We start from the raw sequence: 23371 nt of genomic DNA, 5'->3' as shown, positions 1-23371 counted from the left end.
GTTGAATTAAAATTCCAATTGAAACCATGAAACCATGCCATGAAAATAAATTTGAATGTTTTCATGGGAAGATGGAAAAAAAAGTGGCATGTTTTTAGATGAACCCATGAATAACCCATGTAACATAAATTCAAATCTGATATTTGTCTGATGCACTCATGAAACAATTTTAATGTAATGATTTTAAGGTGTACCTATTTTTAATTGCAATGATATTTCAAATATATATGTAAAATTGATAGCCCTGAATACATGATATTTTCATGGGTTTTCATGGATTATTTGTGGATGTTTTATGGAGTTTTTATGGGGTTTCTGTTCATGGGTTTTTCATGGCCAGTCATTCGATTGTGATGTTACCTACCTGTATGTTGACCAGCCACTGCCACATACTCTGTACTCCCTTCTCTCCATCGGTCAGTTTCCACATGACCAGATACAGTGATCGTGCCGACAGAAAATACTGATGGGTAGCATAGTATTCTTTCTACAAAGTACAATCAACACAGATACCATGACAACAGAAAAATACTGATGGGTAGCATAATACTCTTTCTACAAAGTACAATCAACACAGATACCATGGCAACAGAAAAATACTTGTAGATAGTATAATATTCTTTCTACAAAACAGTCAACACAGTTACTATGTGATTTGATAAAACTGATAAAATACATAAAATAAGACAGCATTGTAGTTTTTTTTCATACATAAAGGACATATTCCTCGAAGTATAAACAATATGCTTTTACAATAATTCTGAAACATCTGTTAAATATGTGGTACATGTTTTACAGTTGATGATGTTTACCTACTGTTGATAATATTTACCGACAGTTGATGATATTTACCTACAGTTGGTGATATTTACCTACAGTTGATGATATTTACCTACAGTTGATATTTACCTACATTTACCTACAGTTGATGATATTTACCTACAATTGATGATATTTACCTACAGTTGATGATATTTACCTACAGTTGATGATATTTACCTGTCCTCCAAAGTCCCACGTCCTGAAGGTGATGGGGCCATGCTCCCTATTCTCTCCAATAACCACCTCATGTATATCAATGCCCACAGTAGATAGAGGTGTGTCATCGTCATTAGGGAGGGCTTTCTTATCTCTTCGCTCTATCCAGTGCTGTCAAAATATATAAAGAATAGTCAATCATCAATGGTGATAACTACCAAGATTCTGAACTCATTCAAATCTTGTCTGAACACAGCCTGGAAACAACACCCTTAAAATGAAGCCCATCATGCTACAATACAGGAACCATCAGAGTAGTCATACCGGTACATCCAGTATTAGAAGATGATACATCAATAGCAGTCACAGACTAATGGTATAACATGTACGCTCCCACATATTATGTCTTATACAAGTGGACTACTTGTGTTACTGATTTCATACAAATAAACTTCCTAAGTAAAACATGTTAATAACAAACTAACTTTCAATGATATACAATATGCAAAACCTACTGTACTTAAAATGCATTATTTTGACCTCACCTGTATATCTTACTGCTCTCACATATCATGCCTTACTGCTCTCACATGTCATTTCTTACTGCTCTCACATGTCATGTCTTACTGCTCTCACATGTCATGTCTTACTGCTCTCACATGTCATGTCTTACTGCTCTCACATGTCATGTCTTACTGGTCTCACATATCATGTCTTACTGCTCTCACATGTCATGTCTTACTGCTCTCACATGTCATGTCTTACTGCTCTCACTTGTCATGTCTTACTGCTCTCACATGACATGTCTTACTGCTATCACATGTCATGTCTTACTGTCCTCACATGTCATGCCTTACTGCTCTCACAATACATGTCTTACTGCTCTCACATTACATGTCTTACTGCTTTCACATGTCATGTCTTACTGCTCTCACATGTCATGTCTTACTGCTCTCACATGTCATGTCTTACTGCTCTCACATGTCATGTCTTACTGCTCTCACATGTCATGTCTTACCGCTCTCACATGTCATGTCTTACTGCTCTCACATTACATGTCTTACTGTCCTCACATGTCATGTCTTACTGCTCTCACATGTCATGTCTTACTGTCCTCACATGTCATGTCTTACTGCTCTCACATGTCATGTCTTACTGCTCTCACATGTCATGTCTTACTGCTATCACATGTCATGTCTTACTGTCCTCACATGTCATGCCTTACTGCTCTCACATGTCATGTCTTACTGCTCTCACATGTCATGTCTTACTGCTCTCACATGTCATGTCTTACTGCTCTCACATGTCATGTCTTACTGCTCTCACATGTCATGTCTTACTGCTCTCACATGTCATGTCTTACTGCTCTCACATGTCATGTCTTACTGCTCTCACATGTCATGTCTTACTGCTCTCACATGTCATGTCTTACTGCTCTCACATGTCATGTCTTACTGCTCTCACATGTCATGTCTTACTGCTCTCACATGTCATGTCTTACTGCTCTCACAGGTATGTCTTACTGCTCTCACATGTCATGTCTTACTGCTCTCACATGTCATGTCTTACTGCTCTCACATGTCATGTCTTACTGCTCTCACATGTCATGTCTTACTGCTCTCACATGTCATGTCTCACTGCTGTCACATGTCATGTCTTACAGCTCTCACAGGTATGTCTTACTGCTCTCACATTACATGTCTTACTGCTCTCACATTACATGTCTTACTGCTCTCACATGTCATGTCTTACTGCTATCACATGTCATGTCTTACTGCTCTCACATGTCATGTCTTACTGCTCTCACATGTCATGTCTTACTGCTCTCACATGTCATGTCTTACTGCTCTCACAGGTATGTCTTACTGCTCTCACATGTCATGTCTTACTGCTCTCACATGTCATGTCTTACTGCTCTCACATGACATGTCTTACTGCTCTCACATGTCATGTCTTAACTGCTCTCACATGTCATGTCTTAACTGCTCTCACATGTCATGTCTTACTGCTCTCACATGTCATGTCTTACTGCTCTCACATGTCATGTCTTACCGCTCTCACATGTCATGTCTTACTGCTCTCACATTACATGTCTTACTGGTCTCACATGTCATGTCTTACTGTTCTCACATGTCATGTCTTACTGGTCTCACATGTCATGTCTTACTGTTCTCACATGTCATGTCTTACCGCTCTCACATGTCATGTCTTACTGCTCTCACATTACATGTCTTACCGCTCTCACATGTCATGTCTTACTGCTATCACATGTCATGTCTTACTGTCCTCACATGTCATGTCTTACTGGTCTCACATGTCATGTCTTACTGCTCTCACATGTCATGTCTTTCTACTCTCACATATCATGTCTTACTGCTCTCACATGTCAATTCTAACTGCTCTCACATGTCATGTCTTACTGCTCTCACAGGTATGTCTTACTGCTCTCACATGTCATGTCTTCTGCTCTCACATGACATGTCTTACTGCTCTCACATGTCATGTCTTACTGCTCTCACATGTCATATTTTACTGCTCTCACATGTCATGTCTTACTGCTCTCACATGTCATGTCTTACTGCTCTCACAGGTATATATGTCTTACTGCTCTCACATATCATGCCTTACTGCTCTCACATGTTTTGTCTTACTGCTCTTACATGTCATGTCTTACTGCTCTCACATTACATGTCTTACTGCTCTCACATGTCATGTCTTACCGCTCTCACATATCATGCCTTACTGCTCTCACATTACATGTCTTACTGTCCTCACATGTCATGTCTTACCGCTCTCACATGTCATGTCTTACTGCTCTCACATTACATGTCTTACTGCTCTCACATGTCATGTCTTACTGCTCTCACATGTCATGTCTTACTGCTCTCACATGTCATGTCTTACTGCTCTCACATGTCATGTCTTACTGCTCTCACATGTCATGTCTTACTGCTCTCACATGTCATGTCTTACCGCTCTCACATGTCATGTCTTACTGCTCTCACATGTCATGTCTTACTGCTCTCACATGTCATGTCTTACTGCTATCACATGTCATGTCTTACTGCTGTCACATGTCATGTCTTACTGCTCTCACATGTCATGTCTTACTGTCCTCACATGTCATGTCTTACTGTCCTCACATGTCATGCCTTACTGCTCTCACATGTCTTGTCTTACTGCTCTCAAATGACATGTCTTACTGCTCTCACATGTCATGTCTTAACTGCTCTCACATGCCATGTCTTACTGCTTTCACATGTCATGTCTTACTGCTTTCACATGTCATGTCTTTCTACTCTCACATGTCATGTCTTACTGCTCTCACATATCATGCCTTACTGCTCTCACAGGTATGTCTTACTATTCTCACATGTCATGTCTTACTGCTCTCACAGGACATGTCTTACTGCTCTCACATGTCATGTCTTACTGCTCTCAAATGTCATGTCTTACTACTCTCACATGTCATGTCTTACTGGTCTCACAGATATGTCTTACTGCTCTCACATGTCATGTCTTACTGCTCTCACATGTCAATTCTAACTGCTCTCACATGTCATGTCTTACTGCTCTCACATGTATGTCTTACTGCTCTCACATGTCATGTCTACTGCTCTCACATGACATGTCTTACTGCTCTCACATGTCATGTCTTACTGCTCTCACATGTCATGTTTTACTGCTCTCACATGTCATGTCTTACTGCTCTCACATGTCATGTCTTACTGCTCTCACAGGTATATATGTCTTACTGCTCTCACATATCATGCCTTACTGCTCTCACATGTTTTGTCTTACTGCTCTTACCTGTCATGTCTTACTGCTCTCACATTACATGTTTTACTGCTCTCACATGTCATGTCTTACTGCTCTCACATGTCATGTCTTACCGCTCTCACATATCATGCCTTACTGCTCTCACATTACATGTCTTACTGTCCTCACATGTCATGTCTTACCGCTCTCACATGTCATGTCTTACTGCTCTCACATTACATGTCTTACTGCTCTCACATGTCATGTCTTACTGCTCTCACATGTCATGTCTTACTGCTCTCACATGTCATGTCTTACTGCTCTCACATGTCATGTCTTACTGCTCTCACATGTCATGTCTTACTGCTCTCACATGTCATGTCTTACTGCTCTCACATGTCATGTCTTACTGCTTTCATATGCCATGTCTTTCTACTCTCACATGTCATGTCTTACTGCTCTCACATATCATGCTTTACTGCTCTCACAGGTATGTCTTACTATTCTCACATGTCATGTCTTACTGCTCTCACATGACATGTCTTACTGCTCTCAGATGTCATGTCTTACTGCTCTCAAATGTCATGTCTTACTACTCTCACATGTCATGTCTTACTGGTCTCACAGATATGTCTCACTGCTCTCACATGTCATGTCTTACTGCTCTCACATGTCAATTCTAACTGCTCTCACATGTCATGTCTTACTGCTCTCACAGGTATGTCTTACTGCTCTCACATGTCATGTCTTACCGCTCTCACATGTCATGTCTTACTGCTCTCACATGTCATGTCTTACTGCTCTCACATTACATGTTTTACTGCTCTCACATGTCATGTCTTACCGCTCTCACATGTCATGTCTTACTGCTTTCACATGTCATGTCTTTCTACTTTCACATGTCATGTCTTACTGCTCTCACATGTCATGTCTTACTGCTCTCACATGTCATGTCTTACTGTCCTCACATGTCATGCCTTACTACTCTCACATGTCTTGTCTTACTGCTCTCACATGTCATGTCTTACTTCTCTCACATGTCATGTCTTACTGCTCTCACATGTCATGTCTTACTGCTTTCACATGTCATGTCTTACTGCTTTCATATGCCATGTCTTTCTACTCTCACATGTCATGTCTTACTGCTCTCACATATCATGCTTTACTGCTCTCACAGGTATGTCTTACTATTCTCACATGTCATGTCTTACTGCTCTCACATGACATGTCTTACTGCTCTCAGATGTCATGTCTTACTGCTCTCAAATGTCATGTCTTACTGCTCTCACATATATGTCTTACTGCTCTCACATGTCATGTTTTACCCCTCTCACATGTCATGTCTTACTGCTCTCACATGTCATGTCTTACTGCTCTCACAGGTATGTCTTACTGCTCTCACATGTCATGTCTACTGCTCTCACATGACATGTCTTACTGCTCTCACATGTCATGTCTTACTGCTCTCACATGTCATGTTTCACTGCTCTCACATGTCATGTCTTACTGCTCTCACATGTCATGTCTTACTGCTCTCACAGGTATATATGTCTTACTGCTCTCACATATCATGCCTTACTGCTCTCACATGTTTTGTCTTACTGCTCTTACCTGTCATGTCTTACTGCTCTCACATTACATGTTTTACTGCTCTCACATGTCATGTCTTACTGCTCTCACATGTCATGTCTTACCGCTCTCACATATCATGCCTTACTGCTCTCACATTACATGTCTTACTGTCCTCACATGTCATGTCTTACCGCTCTCACATGTCATGTCTTACTGCTCTCACATTACATGTCTTACTGCTCTCACATGTCATGTCTTACTGCTCTCACATGTCATGTCTTACTGCTCTCACATTACATGTCTTACTGCTCTCACATTACATGTCTTACTGCTCTCACATGTCATGTCTTACCGCTCTCACATGTCATGTCTTACTGCTCTCACATGTCATGTCTTACTGCTCTCACATGTCATGTCTTACTGCTATCACATGTCATGTCTTACTGTCCTCACATGTCATGCCTTACTGCTCTCACATGTCATGTCTTACTGCTCTCACATGTCATGTCTTACCGCTCTCACATGTCATGTCTTACTGCTCTCACATGTCATGTCTTACTGTCCTCACATGTCATGCCTTACTGCTCTCACATGTCATGTCTTACTGCTCTCACATGTCATGTCTTACTGCTCTCACATGTCATGTCTTACTGCTCTCACATGTCATGTCTTACTGCTCTCACATGTCATGTCTTACTGCTCTCACATGTCATGTCTTACTGCTCTCACATGTCATGTCTTACTGCTCTCACATGTCATGTCTTACTGCTCTCACATGTCATGTCTTACTGCTCTCACATGTCATGTCTTACTGCTCTCACATGTCATGTCTTACTGCTCTCACTTGTCATGTCTTACTGGTCTCACATGTCATGTCTTACTGGTCTCATTTGTCATGTCTTACTGCTCTCTCACATGTCATGTCTTACTGCTCTCACATGTCATGTCTTACCGCTCTCACATGTCATGTCTTACTGCTCTCACATGTCATGTCTTACTGCTCTCACATGTCATGTCTTACTGCTCTCACATGTCATGTCTTACTGCTCTCACATGTCATGTCTTACTGCTCTCACATGTCATGTCTTACTGCTCTCACATGTCATGTCTTACTGCTCTCACATGTCATGTCTTACTGCTCTCACATGTCATGTCTTACTGCTCTCACATGTCATGTCTTACTGCTCTCACATGTCATGTCTTACTGCTCTCACATGACATGTCTTACTGCTCTCACATGTCATGTCTTACTGCTCTCACATGTCATGTCTTACTGCTCTCACATGTCATGTCTTACTGCTCTCACATGTCATGTCTTACTGCTCTCACATGTCATGTCTTACTGTCCTCACATGTCATGTCTTACTGCTCTCACATTACATGTCTTACTGCTCTCACATGTCATGTCTTACTGCTTTCACATGTCATGTCTTACTGCTCTCACATGTCATGTCTTACTGCTTTCACATGTCATGTCTTACTGCTCTCACATGTCATGTCTTACTGCTCTCACATGTCATGTCTTACTGCTCTCACATGTCATGTCTTACTGCTTTCACATGTCATGTCTTACTGCTCTCACATGTCATGTCTTACTGCTTTCACATGTCATGTCTTACCGCTCTCACATGTCATGTCTTACTGCTTTCACATGTCATGTCTTACTGCTCTCACATGTCATGTCTTACTGCTTTCACATGTCATGTCTTACTGCTCTCACATGTCATGTCTTACTGCTCTCACATGTCATGTCTTACTGCTCTCACATGTCATATCTTACTGCTCTCACATATCATGTCCTACTGCTATCACATATTATGTCTTACACTAAGTGGGCTACCAGTGTTATCAATTTAACACTAATATCTTACTACCATCAAATATGCTTTACTTCCTTCAAACATACCACCGTGGTCTCAAACATACTACTGTTCCCTCAAACATACCACCGTGGCCTCAAAAATACCACTGCGCCCTCAAACATACTACTTAGCCCTTAAACATACCACTGTGCACTCAAACATACTACTTTGCCCTTAAACATACCACCGTGCCCTCAAACATACCACTGTGCCCTCAAACATACCACTGTGCCCTCAAACATACCACTGTGCCCTTAAACATACCACCGTGCCCTCTATTAATGCCATCATGTGTTACAACTCCCTTATTTATCAAATTACCCTCACAGGCTAAAATATTGTCAGAATGTCTGCATATATCGGAAGACAGTTTAAGTTGATTCAAATCATTCATTAAAGGTTTAATAAACACAATTTTGGTAACATACTAAGTGTATACTTACAGTGGGGATGGGAATCCCCTTAGGAGTTTTCCTGTTTTTCCTGATCTGCCTCAGTAGAGATGTCTTGCCTATTTCATGGATACCCACAAACATCAGATTCATACAGTTGTACTCTACTGCTCTGTATAATAGCAAAACAATTGCATTTATACTACTGGTATAAGCAACATTCATGTCATTCAGAAATAGTCTCCAAGTAATGGACTTGTTCAGACAATTCGAAATTTCCAAATACATATGTATGAAATAGCATTACAAGGCCAATGGAATCTCAAGATTAACTTGGAGCGTAAAGGCCATCATATCACAAATGTTAAATGTGTGGTTAGCACAAAGTTATCAAGTATTACATTATAAATGTAGATTATTATTGCTAAATTACTTAATGCTGTAGATACAAGGATGATTACATCACCTGCCATTATAAAATTATATTCAACCTATGTCAATAATACAGAAGTTATTCAAGAGAACAACATATCTTTTCTCTGACTAAAGCAGTGAAATTGTTCGAAAATATGTGAGAAATACATACTCCTCCAGTATGGAATGAAGGAAGCCGAGGATGTCGCGAGGGGTCTTGGATGTTCTTATCACATCCTGAATGGGACCTTGTAGAGGGCAAAGTTCGAGCTCCAGAGTAATCAGGTTTTTTAAACATCCCAGCTCTGGAGGAAGCTATCAAATCAAAACACAAAATATAAGTTACACAAGGACTTTAGCTGGGTCATGTGACTAAATTCCATGCCAAATTTGTTTGAGACTCCTAATTGACCGCAATTAGGGCTGAAAAAGGCAACCACCTTGAAGGCAACCAAGTGCTTGCCGAAAGTCATGAATAAATACTAGATTTCTTGTTGAGAAATAAGGTTTATTATAACAGTTATAAAATTTCATTTATTAAAGTTTCAGCTTTTACAGCACCAAATCTGTTTCATAAGACTAGTGTTGTATTAACTGCTCTGCTATCCTCTTGGGTATCACCAATATGTTGCATTGGTGTGCTCTGCCATAAAAGTATTGAGACTTTATGCAGTGTCCCATTGATAGTGTGATAATCTTTATAGATTTTAAAACCTATTTTCATTGATCATTTATTGGCATAGACCTATTGAATTGCATAACAACAAGTCATTATAGATTTACTTATTTTTTAATAGGGGTGACTATCGCCTACACTTTTAACAATTGCAATACTAATGTTATCAGGGAAAACACTACCCCAATAGTTTAACTAATGCAAACTACAATCGCAATGGTATTGTGATAATATAGTAATCTGAATTCAAGTCGATGAATTGGCCAACATGTTGCCTATATAGTGCAGTGTTAGTTTAGAGTTACTCCCCTTTACTTACTAGCGTCAGTAGCAATTCAAAGACAATGCCAATATTGATCTATTGTTATTGTATCAAACATCTGTGAATACATGATTCTGTAAGTCAAAGCTACAGAAAAATAGGACTATTGAAACTATTGATAGGTTGGCATACAATTGGCAATTGATATTGACTTGTTGAATTTACCATAGATTGATTGAGTTGAAAGGCATACAATAACAATATATTGATAGTCCAACTTCCCCTACCCCTACTAACATAGAGCAATCATTACAGGTTTACTTACCTCTGATACCATGGACCTGTTTAGAGACAGTCGTTTGAGGTTTTTAAGATTGCCGATCTCCGACGGAAGGTCATGGAGGCTTTTGTTGAAGCTCAGATCAAGACTTGTCAAATTTGGGAAGATGAGGCGACGGGTAACCTCGTCTGCTACTCCTGGTAATACACTGAATGACCCCATCTGGAATGTAACAAGAAATAATCATATTATGTGAGAAAACAAACATGATTTAGATATTTTTACAAAAACTGCATGTACTAGTAATTGTCAATGTTCATGCTTGCAATAGCTTTTTAGCTTCTCCCATCTTTTAAGATAATTGCAGATCTCTGACACAACATTCTGATTGATGAGCTAGGTCAGTAATTTGAAGAATTAAAACCATAAATGTGAAATTCTTACACTAGCTGTGGAGCCTAGAGAGGAAGAAGAACTTGTCCTTCGAGGAATGAAGTCCTGCTGATTTTTACACACGATCATCTTCTTCAGGAACTTGTTGTTGCTGAGGTTGAGAGTGTCTAGTCGCTCCAGGAGGGTATGGCCCTGATGGGGACACATAGGGAGGTAGGAGGAGCCAGAAAAGGAGCCAGGTTTGGGGGACATCTTCTGTCTGTACAATAGAGACAAGTCTAAGTTAATGGTCACAAGGTCATGAAACAGTTTTAAGCCTATGGTTTTGGCTCAGCTAATCACAACACAGATTACATCTTCTGACATAGAGAGTTACATCATGTTTGATTGGTTAAACAAATCAAGTTTAAAATTCTTTCATGATCCTAGAACCAGATGTGTAAGATACATGTACTTTTGATATCTATGAAAAAGTCTACAAATATGCCAACCATAATTTGGTCATTTCAAAAATTAGAATTAAACTGTGGTTTTGGCAATAGAAATTGCAAATTACAGGAAAAGCACAATGAAAATAATTTTTTTCTAGTTGCAATCAGTCTATTCACAGGGCCTCGTTACTAATGATGATATATATAAGATAGGTCACGTCTATTTATAATGTATGTAAATAGACGTGACCTATCTTATATATATCATCATTAGTAATGAGGCCCTGTGGTCTATTGTTGTCAACAAAATTACAAGAAAAAAATATCTTTACAGGAAGAATGTTGGATTATTCAATGATTTAAAAATTAAGATTCTGTGAAAAACCAAAGTGATTGCAACAAAATTATGAATAAGAAATCTTTAATTGCTCTTTCTTGACCTTTATACAATGATCAATGTGCTAACATTCTGTAGCCAATTAAACATATAAACTTCATCCTTATCCACTAAAGGATTTTTAAAAACTGCTGCATCATACTCACAATCTACTGCGGTAACACATACTGGTCTCGGCGTCAGGCTCCCTGGCCCAGGGGGTTAGGTTTACTATAAGGTTCCCACTCAGGTCCAAGGTCTTTAGGTGCTGTGGGTACATTCCAACCCTGAACACACTATTTATCTTGTTATGGGACAAGTTTAAGTTCTCCATGTGTGGAGAAACACAACAGAGCCAGCGAGGTACTTCAGTCAGTAAATTATGTGAAAGGTCAAGGTCCTTCAGTCCAACATGATCTTTACCGGGATGATTCGAAAGGTCAAAGTCTGTCTCCTTGGTGTCAAGGTGACTACACCAGTAGTTGACATGCTTGACCTGATTTTCAGGGGTTCCCATTATCATAGAGCTCTCAAACTCCTTTATTACACTTCCATCGAACGCCTCTGTACTTGAGATGCGCATCGACATTACTTTTGGCTCTGGCAGACAGGTGAGCTTGTTGTCAGACAGGTTGACAACGACTAATGATGGACAGCACCAGATATCTGTAGGTACCTCCTTGATCAGGTTATTGGCAACAGATAGATATTTTAATGATGTAAAACTAAAGAGGTATGCAGGCAAGGCTTCTAATCTATTGTTATCAATCCTCAACTCCTCCAAACAGCTACAACTAATATCCATATTGTCCTTGGACGGAAATTTACACAGATGATTTTTTGATAAGTTTAAAGTGTACAAAGAAGGCAGCTTGAATAGCACTGTGGGGATAACCTTCCCAAGTTTGTTGTTAGAAATGTCTACTCTTGTTATGGCAAATAGAGCAAGAGAGCTGATAGTTTTCATTGTCAGGTTGTGGTGATAGGCACAGCTCATGAGCCAGTCTTCTTCCACTGTGTGTAGTACCTTCAGGTTTTGCCATCGTAGGTAGACTGCCGTCACAGGAAACATCTTCTTATAATTAACATGGATGGATGAGAATTGGTAATTCTCTTCTGGCTGCCCACAAAGAGACTCGAGGTAAGCTGCCTTCATTGCTCCCTTGTTGATAGTATGATCTGCTGAAGTTTCCTTCGTACTTTTATATTTAAGAAGAATAGGCATCAGATTCTGCCTGTCATGGACAACGTCAGAAAATATAGAGTTATCTTTGTCCTCAGCCCCGTAACGCAGTAATTTATCCAGAGTGAGGCTGTCCCTGTTGTCACAAGCAACCGTGAGCGCCGACACAACGTGGCCATTGCTTTTGTAGGAACTATTTGGGTCAGCTTTATTCTGTAACAGTAAGTCAATCAATCGATGGTTTCTTTTCTTGATAGCTGCATGAAGTGGAATAAACCTATTGCTGCTATCCACATTCACCTTGAAGGGTTTACAGTGACTGAATGACCCCGCATCTGGTGTTTGGGGTTCGGTAGTATCACCCATCTGACTCCCTGAAGTCTTCTGACCAAATATGGGTGGACCAGAACTGGTGGCAGGTATCTCAAAATTTAACATGCACTCTACCAGGGATGTATCCCCTTCTAAACAGGCGATATAGAAGGGAGTGTGTCCAAACACATTAGGGGAATTCACATCAAAAGGAAAGGAGTAAACGTAGTTCCTTGCCCCTAGATCCACACTGAATTCTGTCATCATGCTTTCCTGGTATGGGTACTCCAGTAGTTGTTTCACCACTGCAATATGGCCACCCTGGACAGCTTTGTGTAGAGGAAGATTCTCATCAGCTGACTTGGATTTCACTATATCTATACATTGCTGAAAAGAGAATGCATAGTCACTCAGATAGAAACCTCCAAGCTTCACAAAATAAACTGTAGGAATTTCTTTCAAAAGTCAATCATCTATTTCAATTAATAATAAGTTAAAAGAAAAGATTATGAGTAATTTGTTCACTTCTAACTCAGATGGAAGAGCACCTGGATACAATTGATACATGTACTGATTTCAATGGTTACGCATCTGTAGAAATTGAGTAGTTATCTTATTGTCACTGTTTCTATGGTTATTTACCTGTACAAGGAGGGTTAGTATCTTGTTGTCACTGTTTCTATGGTTATTTACCTGTACAAGGAGGGTTAGTATCTTGTTGTCACTGTTTCTATGGTTATTTACCTGTACAAGGAGGGTTAGTATCTTGTTGTCACTGTTTCTATGGTTATTTACCTGTAGGAGGAGGGTTAGTATCTTGTTGTCACTGTTTCCATGGTTATTTACCTGTAGGAGGAGGGTTAGTATCTTGTTGTCACTGTTTCTATGGTTATTTACCTGTAGGAGGAGGGTTAGTATCTTGCTGTCCCCTGTTTCCATGGTTACAAACCTGTAGGAGGGTTAGTATCTTGTTGTCACTGTTTCCATGGTTATTTACCTGTAGGAGGAGGGTTAGTATCTTGTTGTCACGATTTCCATGGTAACCTACATTTAGGGGGAGTGGGAGTATCTTGTTTTTTACTGTTTCCATGGTTACTTCCATGGTCACTTACCTGTAAGAGAAGGGTAAATATCTTGTTGTTACTGTTTCCATGGTTACATACCTGTAGGAGGAGGGTTAGTATCTTGCTGTCCCCTGTTTCCATGGTTACAAACCTGTAGGAGGAGGTTAGTATCTTGCTGTCCCGTGGTTTCCATGATTACTTATATAATTACATGTAGGAGAAGGGTTAGTATCTTTGTCTGTCCCCTGTTTCCATGGTTACTTACCTGTAGGAGGAGGTAGGTATTTTGTCTGTTTCCATGGTTTACTTACTGTAGAGAGGGTATCTTGCTTGTGTTCCATGGTTACTTACCTGTAGGAGGAGGAGTATCTTGCTGTCCCTGTTTCCATGATTACTTATGTAGGAGGAAGGCAAGTATTTGCTGTCCCTGTTTCCATGTTACTTACCTGTGGAGGAGGGTTAGTATCTTCTGTCCCTTTCCTGTATGGTTTATTTGTTTCCATGGTTACTTACCTTTAAGAGGAGGGTTAGTATTTTGCTGTCCCTTGTTTCCATGATTACTTACCTGTAGGAGGAAGGCAAGTATCTTGCTGTCCCTGGTTTCCATGGTTACTTACCTGTAGGAGGAGGGTTAGTATCTTGCTGTCCCCTTGCTGACAGATGATATGGGCTGGTCCCTCTCCTGTATCTCCGAACACCCGGGGATCAGCTCCCCACTCCAGTAGGAGGGACACCATATCAATGTTACCCTGGCGACAGGCCCTGTTGTATAGCCCATGTAGTTAGTAACAGTACCTTACTTTGTAAAATATAATTCAACATTAAAAGTCCTGATAATGTTAAAACATCAAAAAAAGATCAATGATAAGGGCCTCATCACATCAATAGTGTTTTGAAATTTCATTGAAATCTAATGATTCTAGAAGTGAAGAGCTGAATCAGACTCTAAAATAATAACACTCGACATCATATCAGACTGTGAGATCATACTTACAATAAAATATAGACTGGGCCATGAGGTTGTTTTTACTTACAGACAGGGCTGAGAGCCCATCTACAATATCTACTGTCAGAGACAGGGCCGTAATGCCATCCTCAATTATGACTGTCAGAGACAGGGTTATGAGGCCATCCTCAATTATTACTGTCAGAGACAGGGCCATGAGGCCATCCTCAATTATTACTGTCAGAGACAGGGCCATGAGGCCATCCTCAATTATTACTGTCAGAGACAGGGCCATGAGGCCAACCTCAATTATTACTGTCAGAGACAGGGCCATGAGGCCAGGCCGTTATCAATTATTACTGTCAGAGGGCAGGGCCATGAGGCCATCTCAATTATTACTGTCATTAGACAGGGCCATGAGGCCATCCTCAATTATTACTGTCAGAGACAGGGCCATGAGGCCATCCTCAATGATTACTGTCAGAGACAGGGCCATGAGGCCAACCTCAATTATTACTGTCAAGACAGGGCCATGAGGCCATCCTCAATTATTACTGTCATTAGACAGGGAGGCCATGTCAGACAGGGCCATGAGGCCATCTCAATTATTACTGTCAGAGACAGGGCCATGAGGCCATCCTCAATTATTACTGTCAGAGACAGGGCCATGAGGCCATCCTCAATTATTACTGTCAGAGACAGGGCCATGAGGCCATCCTCAATTATTACTGTCAGAGAGAGGGCCATGAGGCCAACCTCAATTATTACTGTCAGAGACAGGGCCATGAGGCCATCCTCAATTATTACTGTCATTAGACAGGGCCATGAGGCCATCCTCAATTATTACTGTCAGAGACAGGGCCATGAGGCCATCCTCAATTATTACTGTCAGAGACAGGGCCATGAGGCCATCCTCAATTATTACTGTCAGAGACAGGACCATGAAGCCATCCTCAATTATTACTGTCATTAGACAGGACCATGAAGCCATCCTCAATTATTACTGTCATTAGACAGGGCCATGAGGCCATCCTCAATTATTACTGTCAGAGAAAGGGCCATGAGGCCAACCCCAATAATTACTGTCAGAGACAGGGCCATGAGGCCATCCTCAATTATTACTGTCAGAGACAGGGCCATGAGGCCATCCTCAATTATTACTGTCAGAGACAGGGCCATGAGGCCATCCTCAATTATTACTGTCAGAGACAGGGCCATGAGGCCATCTCAATTATTACTGTCAGAGACAGGGCCATGAGGCCATCCTCAATTATTACTGTCAGAGACAGGGCCATGAGGCCATTCTCAATTATTACTGTCAGACAGGGCCATGATGAGGCCATCCTCAATTATTACTGTCAGAGACAGGGCCATGAGGCCATCCTCAATTATTACTGTCAGAGACAGGGCCATGAGGCCATCCTCAATTATTACTGTCAGAGACAGGGCCATGAGGCCATCCTCAATTATTACTGTCAGAGACAGGGCCATGAGGCCATCCTCAATGATTACTGTCAGAGACAGGGCCATGAGGCCATCCTCAATTATTACTGTCAGAGACAGGGCCATGAGGCCAGGCCGTTATCAATTATTACTGTCAGACAGAGGGCCGTGAGGCTGGCCATGAGGCCATTCTCAATTATTACTGTCAGAGACAGGGCCATGAGGCCATCCTCAATTATTACTGTCAGAGACAGGGCCATGAGGCCATTCTCAATTATTACTGTCAGAGACAGGGCCATGAGGCCATCCTCAATTATTACTGTCAGAGACAGGGCCATGAGGCCATTCTCAATTATTACTGTCATTAGACAGGGCCATGAGGCCATCCTCAATTATTACTGTCAGAGACAGGGCCATGAGGCCATCCTCAATTATTACTGTCAGAGACAGGGCCATGAGGCCATCCTCAATTATTACTGTCAGAGACAGGGCCATGAGGCCATCCTCAATTATTACTGTCAGAGACAGGGCCATGAGGCCATCCTCAATTATTACTGTCAGAGACAGGGCCATGAGGCCATCCTCAATTATTACTGTCAGAGACAGGGCCATGAGGCCATCCTCAATTATTACTGTCAGAGACAGGGCCATGAGGCCATCCTCAATTATTACTGTCATTAGACAGGGCCATGAGGCCATCCTCAATTATTACTGTCAGAGACAGGGCCATGAGGCCATCCTCAATTATTACTGTCAGAGACAGGGCCATGAGGCCATCCTCAATTATTACTGTCAGAGACAGGGCCATGAGGCCATCCTCAATTATTACTGTCAGAGACAGGGCCATGAGGCCATCCTCAATTATTGTCACTGTCAATTATTACTGTCAGAGGGGCCATGAGGCCATCCTCAATTATTACTGTCAGAGACAGGGCCATGAGGCCATCCTCAATTATTACTGTCAGAGACAGGGCCATGAGGCCATCCTCAATTATTACTGTCAGAGACAGGGCCATGAGGCCATCCTCAATTATTACTGTCAGAGACAGGGCCATGAGGCCATCCTCAATTATTACTGTCAGAGGGCCATGGGCCATGTCAGAGACAGGCATGAGGCCATCAAATTATTACTGTCAGAGACAGGGCCATGAGGCCATCCTCAATTATTACTGTCAGAGACAGGGCCATGAGGCCATCTCAATTATTACTGTCAGAGACAGGGCCATGAGGCCATCCTCAATTATTACTGTCAGAGACAGGGCCATGAGGCCATCCTCAATTATTACTGTCAGAGACAGGGCCATGAAGCCATCCTCAATTATTACTGTCAGAGACAGGGCCATGAGGCCATCCTCAATTATTACTGTCAGAGACAGGGCCATGAGGCCATCCTCAATTATTACTGTCAGAGACAGGGCCATGAGGCCATCCTCAATTATTACTGTCAGAGACAGGGCCATGAGGCCATCCTCAATTATTACTGTCAGAGACAGGGCCATGAGGCCATCCTCAATTATTACTGTCAGAGACAGGGCCATGAGGCCATCCTCAATTATTACTGTCAGAGACAGGGCCATGAGGCCATCCTCAATTATTACTGTCAGAGACAGGGCCATGAGGCCATCCTCAATTATTACTGTCAGAGACAGGGCCATGAGGCCATCCTCAATTATTACTGTCAGAGACAGGGCCATGAGGCCATCCTCAATTATTACTGTCAGAGACAGGGCCATGAAGGCCATCCTCAATTATTACTGTCAGAGACAGGGCCATGAGGCCATCCTCAATTATTACTGTCAGAGACAGGGCCATGAGGCCATCCTCAATTATTACTGTCAGAGACAGGGCCATGAGGCCATCCTCAATTATTACTGTCAGAGACAGGGCCATGAGGCCATCCTCAATTATTACTGTCAGAGACAGGGCCATGAGGCCATCCTCAATTATTACTGTCAGAGACAGGGCCATGAGGCCATCCTCAATTATTACTGTCAGAGACAGGGCCATGAGGCCATCCTCAATTATTACTGTCAGAGACAGGGCCATGAGGCCATCCTCAATTATTACTGTCAGAGACAGGGCCATGAGGCCATCCTCAATTATTACTGTCAGAGACAGGGCCATGAGGCCATCCTCAATTATTACTGTCAGAGACAGGGCCATGAGGCCATCCTCAATTATTACTGTCAGAGACAGGGCCATGAGGCCATCCTCAATTATTACTGTCAGAGACAGGGCCATGAGGCCAGGCCTCAATTATTACTGTCAGAGACAGGGCCATGAGGCCATCCTCAATTATTACTGTCAGAGACAGGGCCATGAGGCCATCCTCAATTATTACTGTCAGAGACAGGGCCATGAGGCCATCCTCAATTATTACTGTCAGAGACAGGGCCATGAGGCCATCCTCAATTATTACTGTCAGAGACAGGGCCATGAGGCCATCCTCAATTATTACTGTCAGAGACAGGGCCATGAGGCCATCCTCAATTATTACTGTCAGAGACAGGGCCATGAGGCCATCCTCAATTATTACTGTCAGAGACAGGGCCATGAGGCCATCCTCAATTATTACTGTCAGAGACAGGGCCATGAGGCCATCCTCAATTATTACTGTCAGAGACAGGGCCATGAGGCCATCCTCAATTATTACTGTCAGAGACAGGGCCATGAGGCCATCCTCAATTATTACTGTCAGAGACAGGGCCATGAGGCCATCCTCAATTATTACTGTCAGAGACAGGGCCATGAGGCCAGGCTCCTCAATTATTACTGTCAGAGACAGGGCCATGAGGCCATCCTCAATTATTACTGTCAGAGACAGGGCCATGAGGCCATCCTATCCATTATTACTGAGGCCACCTCAATTATTACTGTCAGAGACAGGGTTATGAGGCCATCCTCAATTATTACTGTCAGAGACAGGGCCATGAGGCCATCCTCAATTATTACTGTCAGAGACAGGGCCATGAGGCCATTCTCAATTATTACTGTCATTAGACAGGGCCATGAGGCCATCCTCAATTATTACTGTCAGAGACAGGGCCATGAGGCCATCCTCAATTATTACTGTCAGAGACAGGGCCATGAGGCCATCCTCAATTTCTACTGTCAGAGACAGGGCCATGAGGCCATCCTCAATTATTACTGTCAGAGACAGGGCCATGAGGCCATCCTCAATTATTACTGTCAGAGACAGGGCCATGAGGCCATCCTCAATTATTACTGTCAGAGACAGGGCCATGAGGCCATCCTCAATTATTACTGTCAGAGACAGGGCCATGAGGCCATCCTCAATTATTACTGTCAGAGACAGGGCCATGAGGCCATCCTCAATTATTACTGTCAGAGACAGGGCCATGAGGCCATCCTCAATTATTACTGTCAGAGACAGGGCCATGAGGCCATCCTCAATTATTACTGTCAGAGACAGGGCCATGAGGCCATCCTCAATTATTACTGTCAGAGACAGGGCCATGAGGCCATCCTCAATTATTACTGTCAGAGACAGGGCCATGAGGCCATCCTCAATTATTACTGTCAGAGACAGGGCCATGAGGCCATCCTCAATTATTACTGTCAAGAGACAGGGCCATGAGGCCATCCTCAATTATTACTGTCAGAGACAGGGCCATGAGGCCATCCTCAATTATTACTGTCAGAGACAGGGCCATGAGGCCATCCTCAATTATTACTGTCAGAGACAGGGGCCATGAGGCCATCCTCAATTATTACTATGTCAGAGAGGCCTGAGCCATCTCAATAGTCAGAGACAGGGCCATGAGGCCATCCTCAATTATTACTGTCAGAGACAGGGCCATGAGGCCATCCTCAATTATTACTGTCAGAGACAGGGCCATGAGGCCATCCTCAATTATTACTGTCAGAGACAGGGCCATGAGGCCATCCTCAATTATTACTGTCAGACAGGGCCATGAGGCCATCCTCAATTATTACTGTCAGAGACAGGGCCATGAGGCCATCCTCAATTATTACTGTCAGAGACAGGGCCATGAGGCCATCCTCAATTATTACTGTCAGAGACAGGGCCATGAGGCCATCCTCAATTACTACTGTGAGAGACAGGGCCATGAAGCCATCCTCAATGATTACTGTCAGAGATAGGGCTATAAGGCCATCCATACAATAAGTTATTATAGACACAGGGCCATGTGGTCATTTTTACTTACAGACACAGGGCTGTGAGGCCATCCTCAGTTATCTTGTCATTGACCAAGCGTTTAGAAGACTCCGCTACACACAGAGCTGACTTAATGGCATTGACCTCCTCCTTCTCACAGGCATTTATGAAATCTGTGATATGATAAATATTGAAGCTGTCTTTAAAAAGATACAACATTTATGAAGGTTTCACATTCTATATTCAATATAAAATTACCTAACTGTTGGTAATTAGGCCTTACACAAAATTGAAAGCAAACCAAAAATAGTTTTAAAGGTATGAATTAATAATGACTATTGTATAATAGTTTTAAAAGTTCAAATGTATTACTTTGCATACATTCAGGGGTATTATTCATACAATGTATTAGGCCACAGGTATCCATTACATTACAGATTCTTACCTTTTCTGTGAATCTCTGCTAGCTTTTCTCTTCGATCTGAAAAAAGGTGGACAAAGGTTTCAAACAACCACTAAACTTATACATGTATTATAAAACACTATGTATGTCACTTACAACCTATAGCCAGTTCTGTATCTATGTGAGGTGTATATGTGGCTTATAGATGCAAAGAACAAATCATCATGAAGGAGGATATGCCATCTGTCCATAGAATACTAAAATTAGTATTCAAAGTTTGCTTTATAGTATTTGTCTCTTTGACAGATCTCAATCTACTTCTAAAAATAGCGAGAGACATTTTTTCATTTAGCTTAAAATTTCCAATAAAAACTTTGAATCTAATGGGCAGTTTATTTGTATGACTCACAGATTATTTTAAAACACACGATTAGAAATGTTATACCTTATTTGACCCAATAAATATCCCCTCCCCTTTTCAAAGCCTCAATTTAGTACATCAAATTAAAATGCAGACAACATAAATAAGGAAACCATATATAAGTTTGTTTTTTTTGGGTTTTTTTTTTTTAAATTGATTAGTGGCTTACATTATGAAATATCTTTGAGAAAGATTAGTCTCAATTAAATCTATTCAGTGCTTTTTCATTTCCCTCACCCCAAGTTTTTAAGTGCCTTGCATTTGGGCACTTCTTGGGTCACATATAGTATATCATGTATCAGTCAGTACAAAAGAAACAAGAGGCCCAGAGGGCCTGTATCGCTCACCTGGTTTATTTAGTAATTATCATAAAACAAGAGATCCCAGAGGGATCTTGGCGCCCACTAAGGAATGGTCTATGTCTGACATTGAAAAGAGGGAACTTTTCTCTGCTTTTCAAACTTTTTAAAACATACTGCATATAAAGTTTAAGACAGATTGCTTCAGTACTTTGTGAGAAATAGCAGTAACAAACTTCAATTATCAAAATCCAAGATGCCAGGCTCTCGGCCATCTTGTTCACCGATCAATCCCAAAATGCAATATGCATAACTAGCTACATGTATAGGGCCTAAGGAAAACCTGCATATATTTCAACAAAATAGCCTGCATATATTTCTACAAAATAGCGGTAACAAACTTCAATTATCAAAATCAAACATGGCAGCCAGACGGCCATCTTGTTCACTGATCTGTCCAAAAATGTAACATGCACAAATAAGGTCTAAGGGGGACCTGCATATGAAATTTGAGAAAGATCACTTCAGTACTTTCTGAGGAATAGTGGTAACAAACTAACTATCAAAATCCAAAATGGCTGCCTGGCGGCCATATTATTAACCAATTAGTCCAAAATGCAATATGCACAACCAGGTGCCTAGGAGAACCTGCATATGACATTTGAGAAAGATCCCTTTAGAAATTTCTGAGGAATAGCAGTAACAAACTTTAATTCTCAAAATCCAAAATGGCTGCCGGCAGCCATCTTGTTGACCGATTGTTCCCAAAATGCAATATGCACAACTAGGGCCCTAGGGAAACCTACAAATTAGATTTGAAAAAGATCCCTTTATTACTTTCTGAGAAATAGCGGTAACAAGAATTGTTAACGGACGGACAGACAGACCATGGACTAAAGGCAATTTGAATAGCCCACCATCTGATGATGGTGGGCTAGAAACTATTGAAAAATGGCCCCATCATTTGTACAATTTTGAATCCCCAAACAATAAGGATGCTACCAATGCAATATGAGTGTTATCCAATGCTTAGTTTTTGAGAAGAAGTCAATTTAATGGGAATAGTCAAATCGACACTTTTGACCTCACCCCTCAGGCTCCCAGTTGTCAGCCCCACACTTTGTACAATTTTAAATCCTCGACCCATAAGGAAGTTAACAATGCAATACGAGTGCATTCTAATGCTTAGTTTCAGAGGAGATATCATTTATTATACAATGTAATAAAGAAATAGCCAAATTGACACTGTTGGCCACGCCCCTCAGGCCCCCGGGGGATCAGCCCCACAATATGTACAATTTTGAAACCTCACCTCATAAGGATGCTACCATTACAATACGGGTGTTATCCAATGCTTAGATCGAGAAAAGAAGTCTTTTAAATGGAAATAGCCAAATTGATCCCTTTGGACCCCACCCCTCAGGCCTCCGGGGGGTCAGCCCTATCATTTGTACAATTTTGAATCCCCATTCTATAAGAATTCTACCATTGCATTATATGTGCAATCCCATGCTTAGTTGCAGAGAAGAAGTCATTTATATGGATATAGCCAAATTGACCCCTTTTGACCTCGCCCTTCAGCTCCCCGGAGGGGTCAGCCCCATCATTTGTACAGTTTTGAATCCCCACCTTATAAGGATGCTACCATTGCAATATGAGTGTTATCCAATGCTTAGATCCAGGAAAGAAGTCGTTTATATGGAAATAGCCAAATTGATCCCTTTTGACCCCGCCCCTCAGGCCTCCGGGGGGTCAGCCCTATCA

The 23371-nt window shown here is 41.6% G+C and overlaps 1 protein-coding gene across 1 annotated transcript in view; it reads right to left on the bottom strand.

Moving 5' to 3' along the window:
- Positions 1-23371, bottom strand: part of LOC138324415 (leucine-rich repeat serine/threonine-protein kinase 1-like) — a 55393-nt gene that overhangs the window by 26780 nt on the left and 5242 nt on the right. Inside the window, exons 5-14 of the mRNA XM_069269480.1 lie at positions 20930-20965; positions 20534-20657; positions 14572-14716; positions 11563-13277; positions 10640-10847; positions 10241-10417; positions 9150-9292; positions 8615-8735; positions 1000-1149; positions 365-487 (exon numbers count right to left, since the gene is read on the bottom strand). Coding sequence (XP_069125581.1) covers positions 365-487; positions 1000-1149; positions 8615-8735; positions 9150-9292; positions 10241-10417; positions 10640-10847; positions 11563-13277; positions 14572-14716; positions 20534-20657; positions 20930-20965 — 2942 coding nt within the window. The remainder of the gene's footprint in view (positions 1-364; positions 488-999; positions 1150-8614; positions 8736-9149; positions 9293-10240; positions 10418-10639; positions 10848-11562; positions 13278-14571; positions 14717-20533; positions 20658-20929; positions 20966-23371) is intronic.

Source organism: Argopecten irradians, chromosome 5, assembly GCF_041381155.1.
Source record: "Argopecten irradians isolate NY chromosome 5, Ai_NY, whole genome shotgun sequence".
NCBI classification, from domain to species: Eukaryota; Metazoa; Mollusca; class Bivalvia; order Pectinida; family Pectinidae; genus Argopecten; species Argopecten irradians.
The sequence above is the reverse complement of the archived record's forward strand: the minus strand, read 5'-3'. Positions and strand labels throughout refer to the sequence as shown.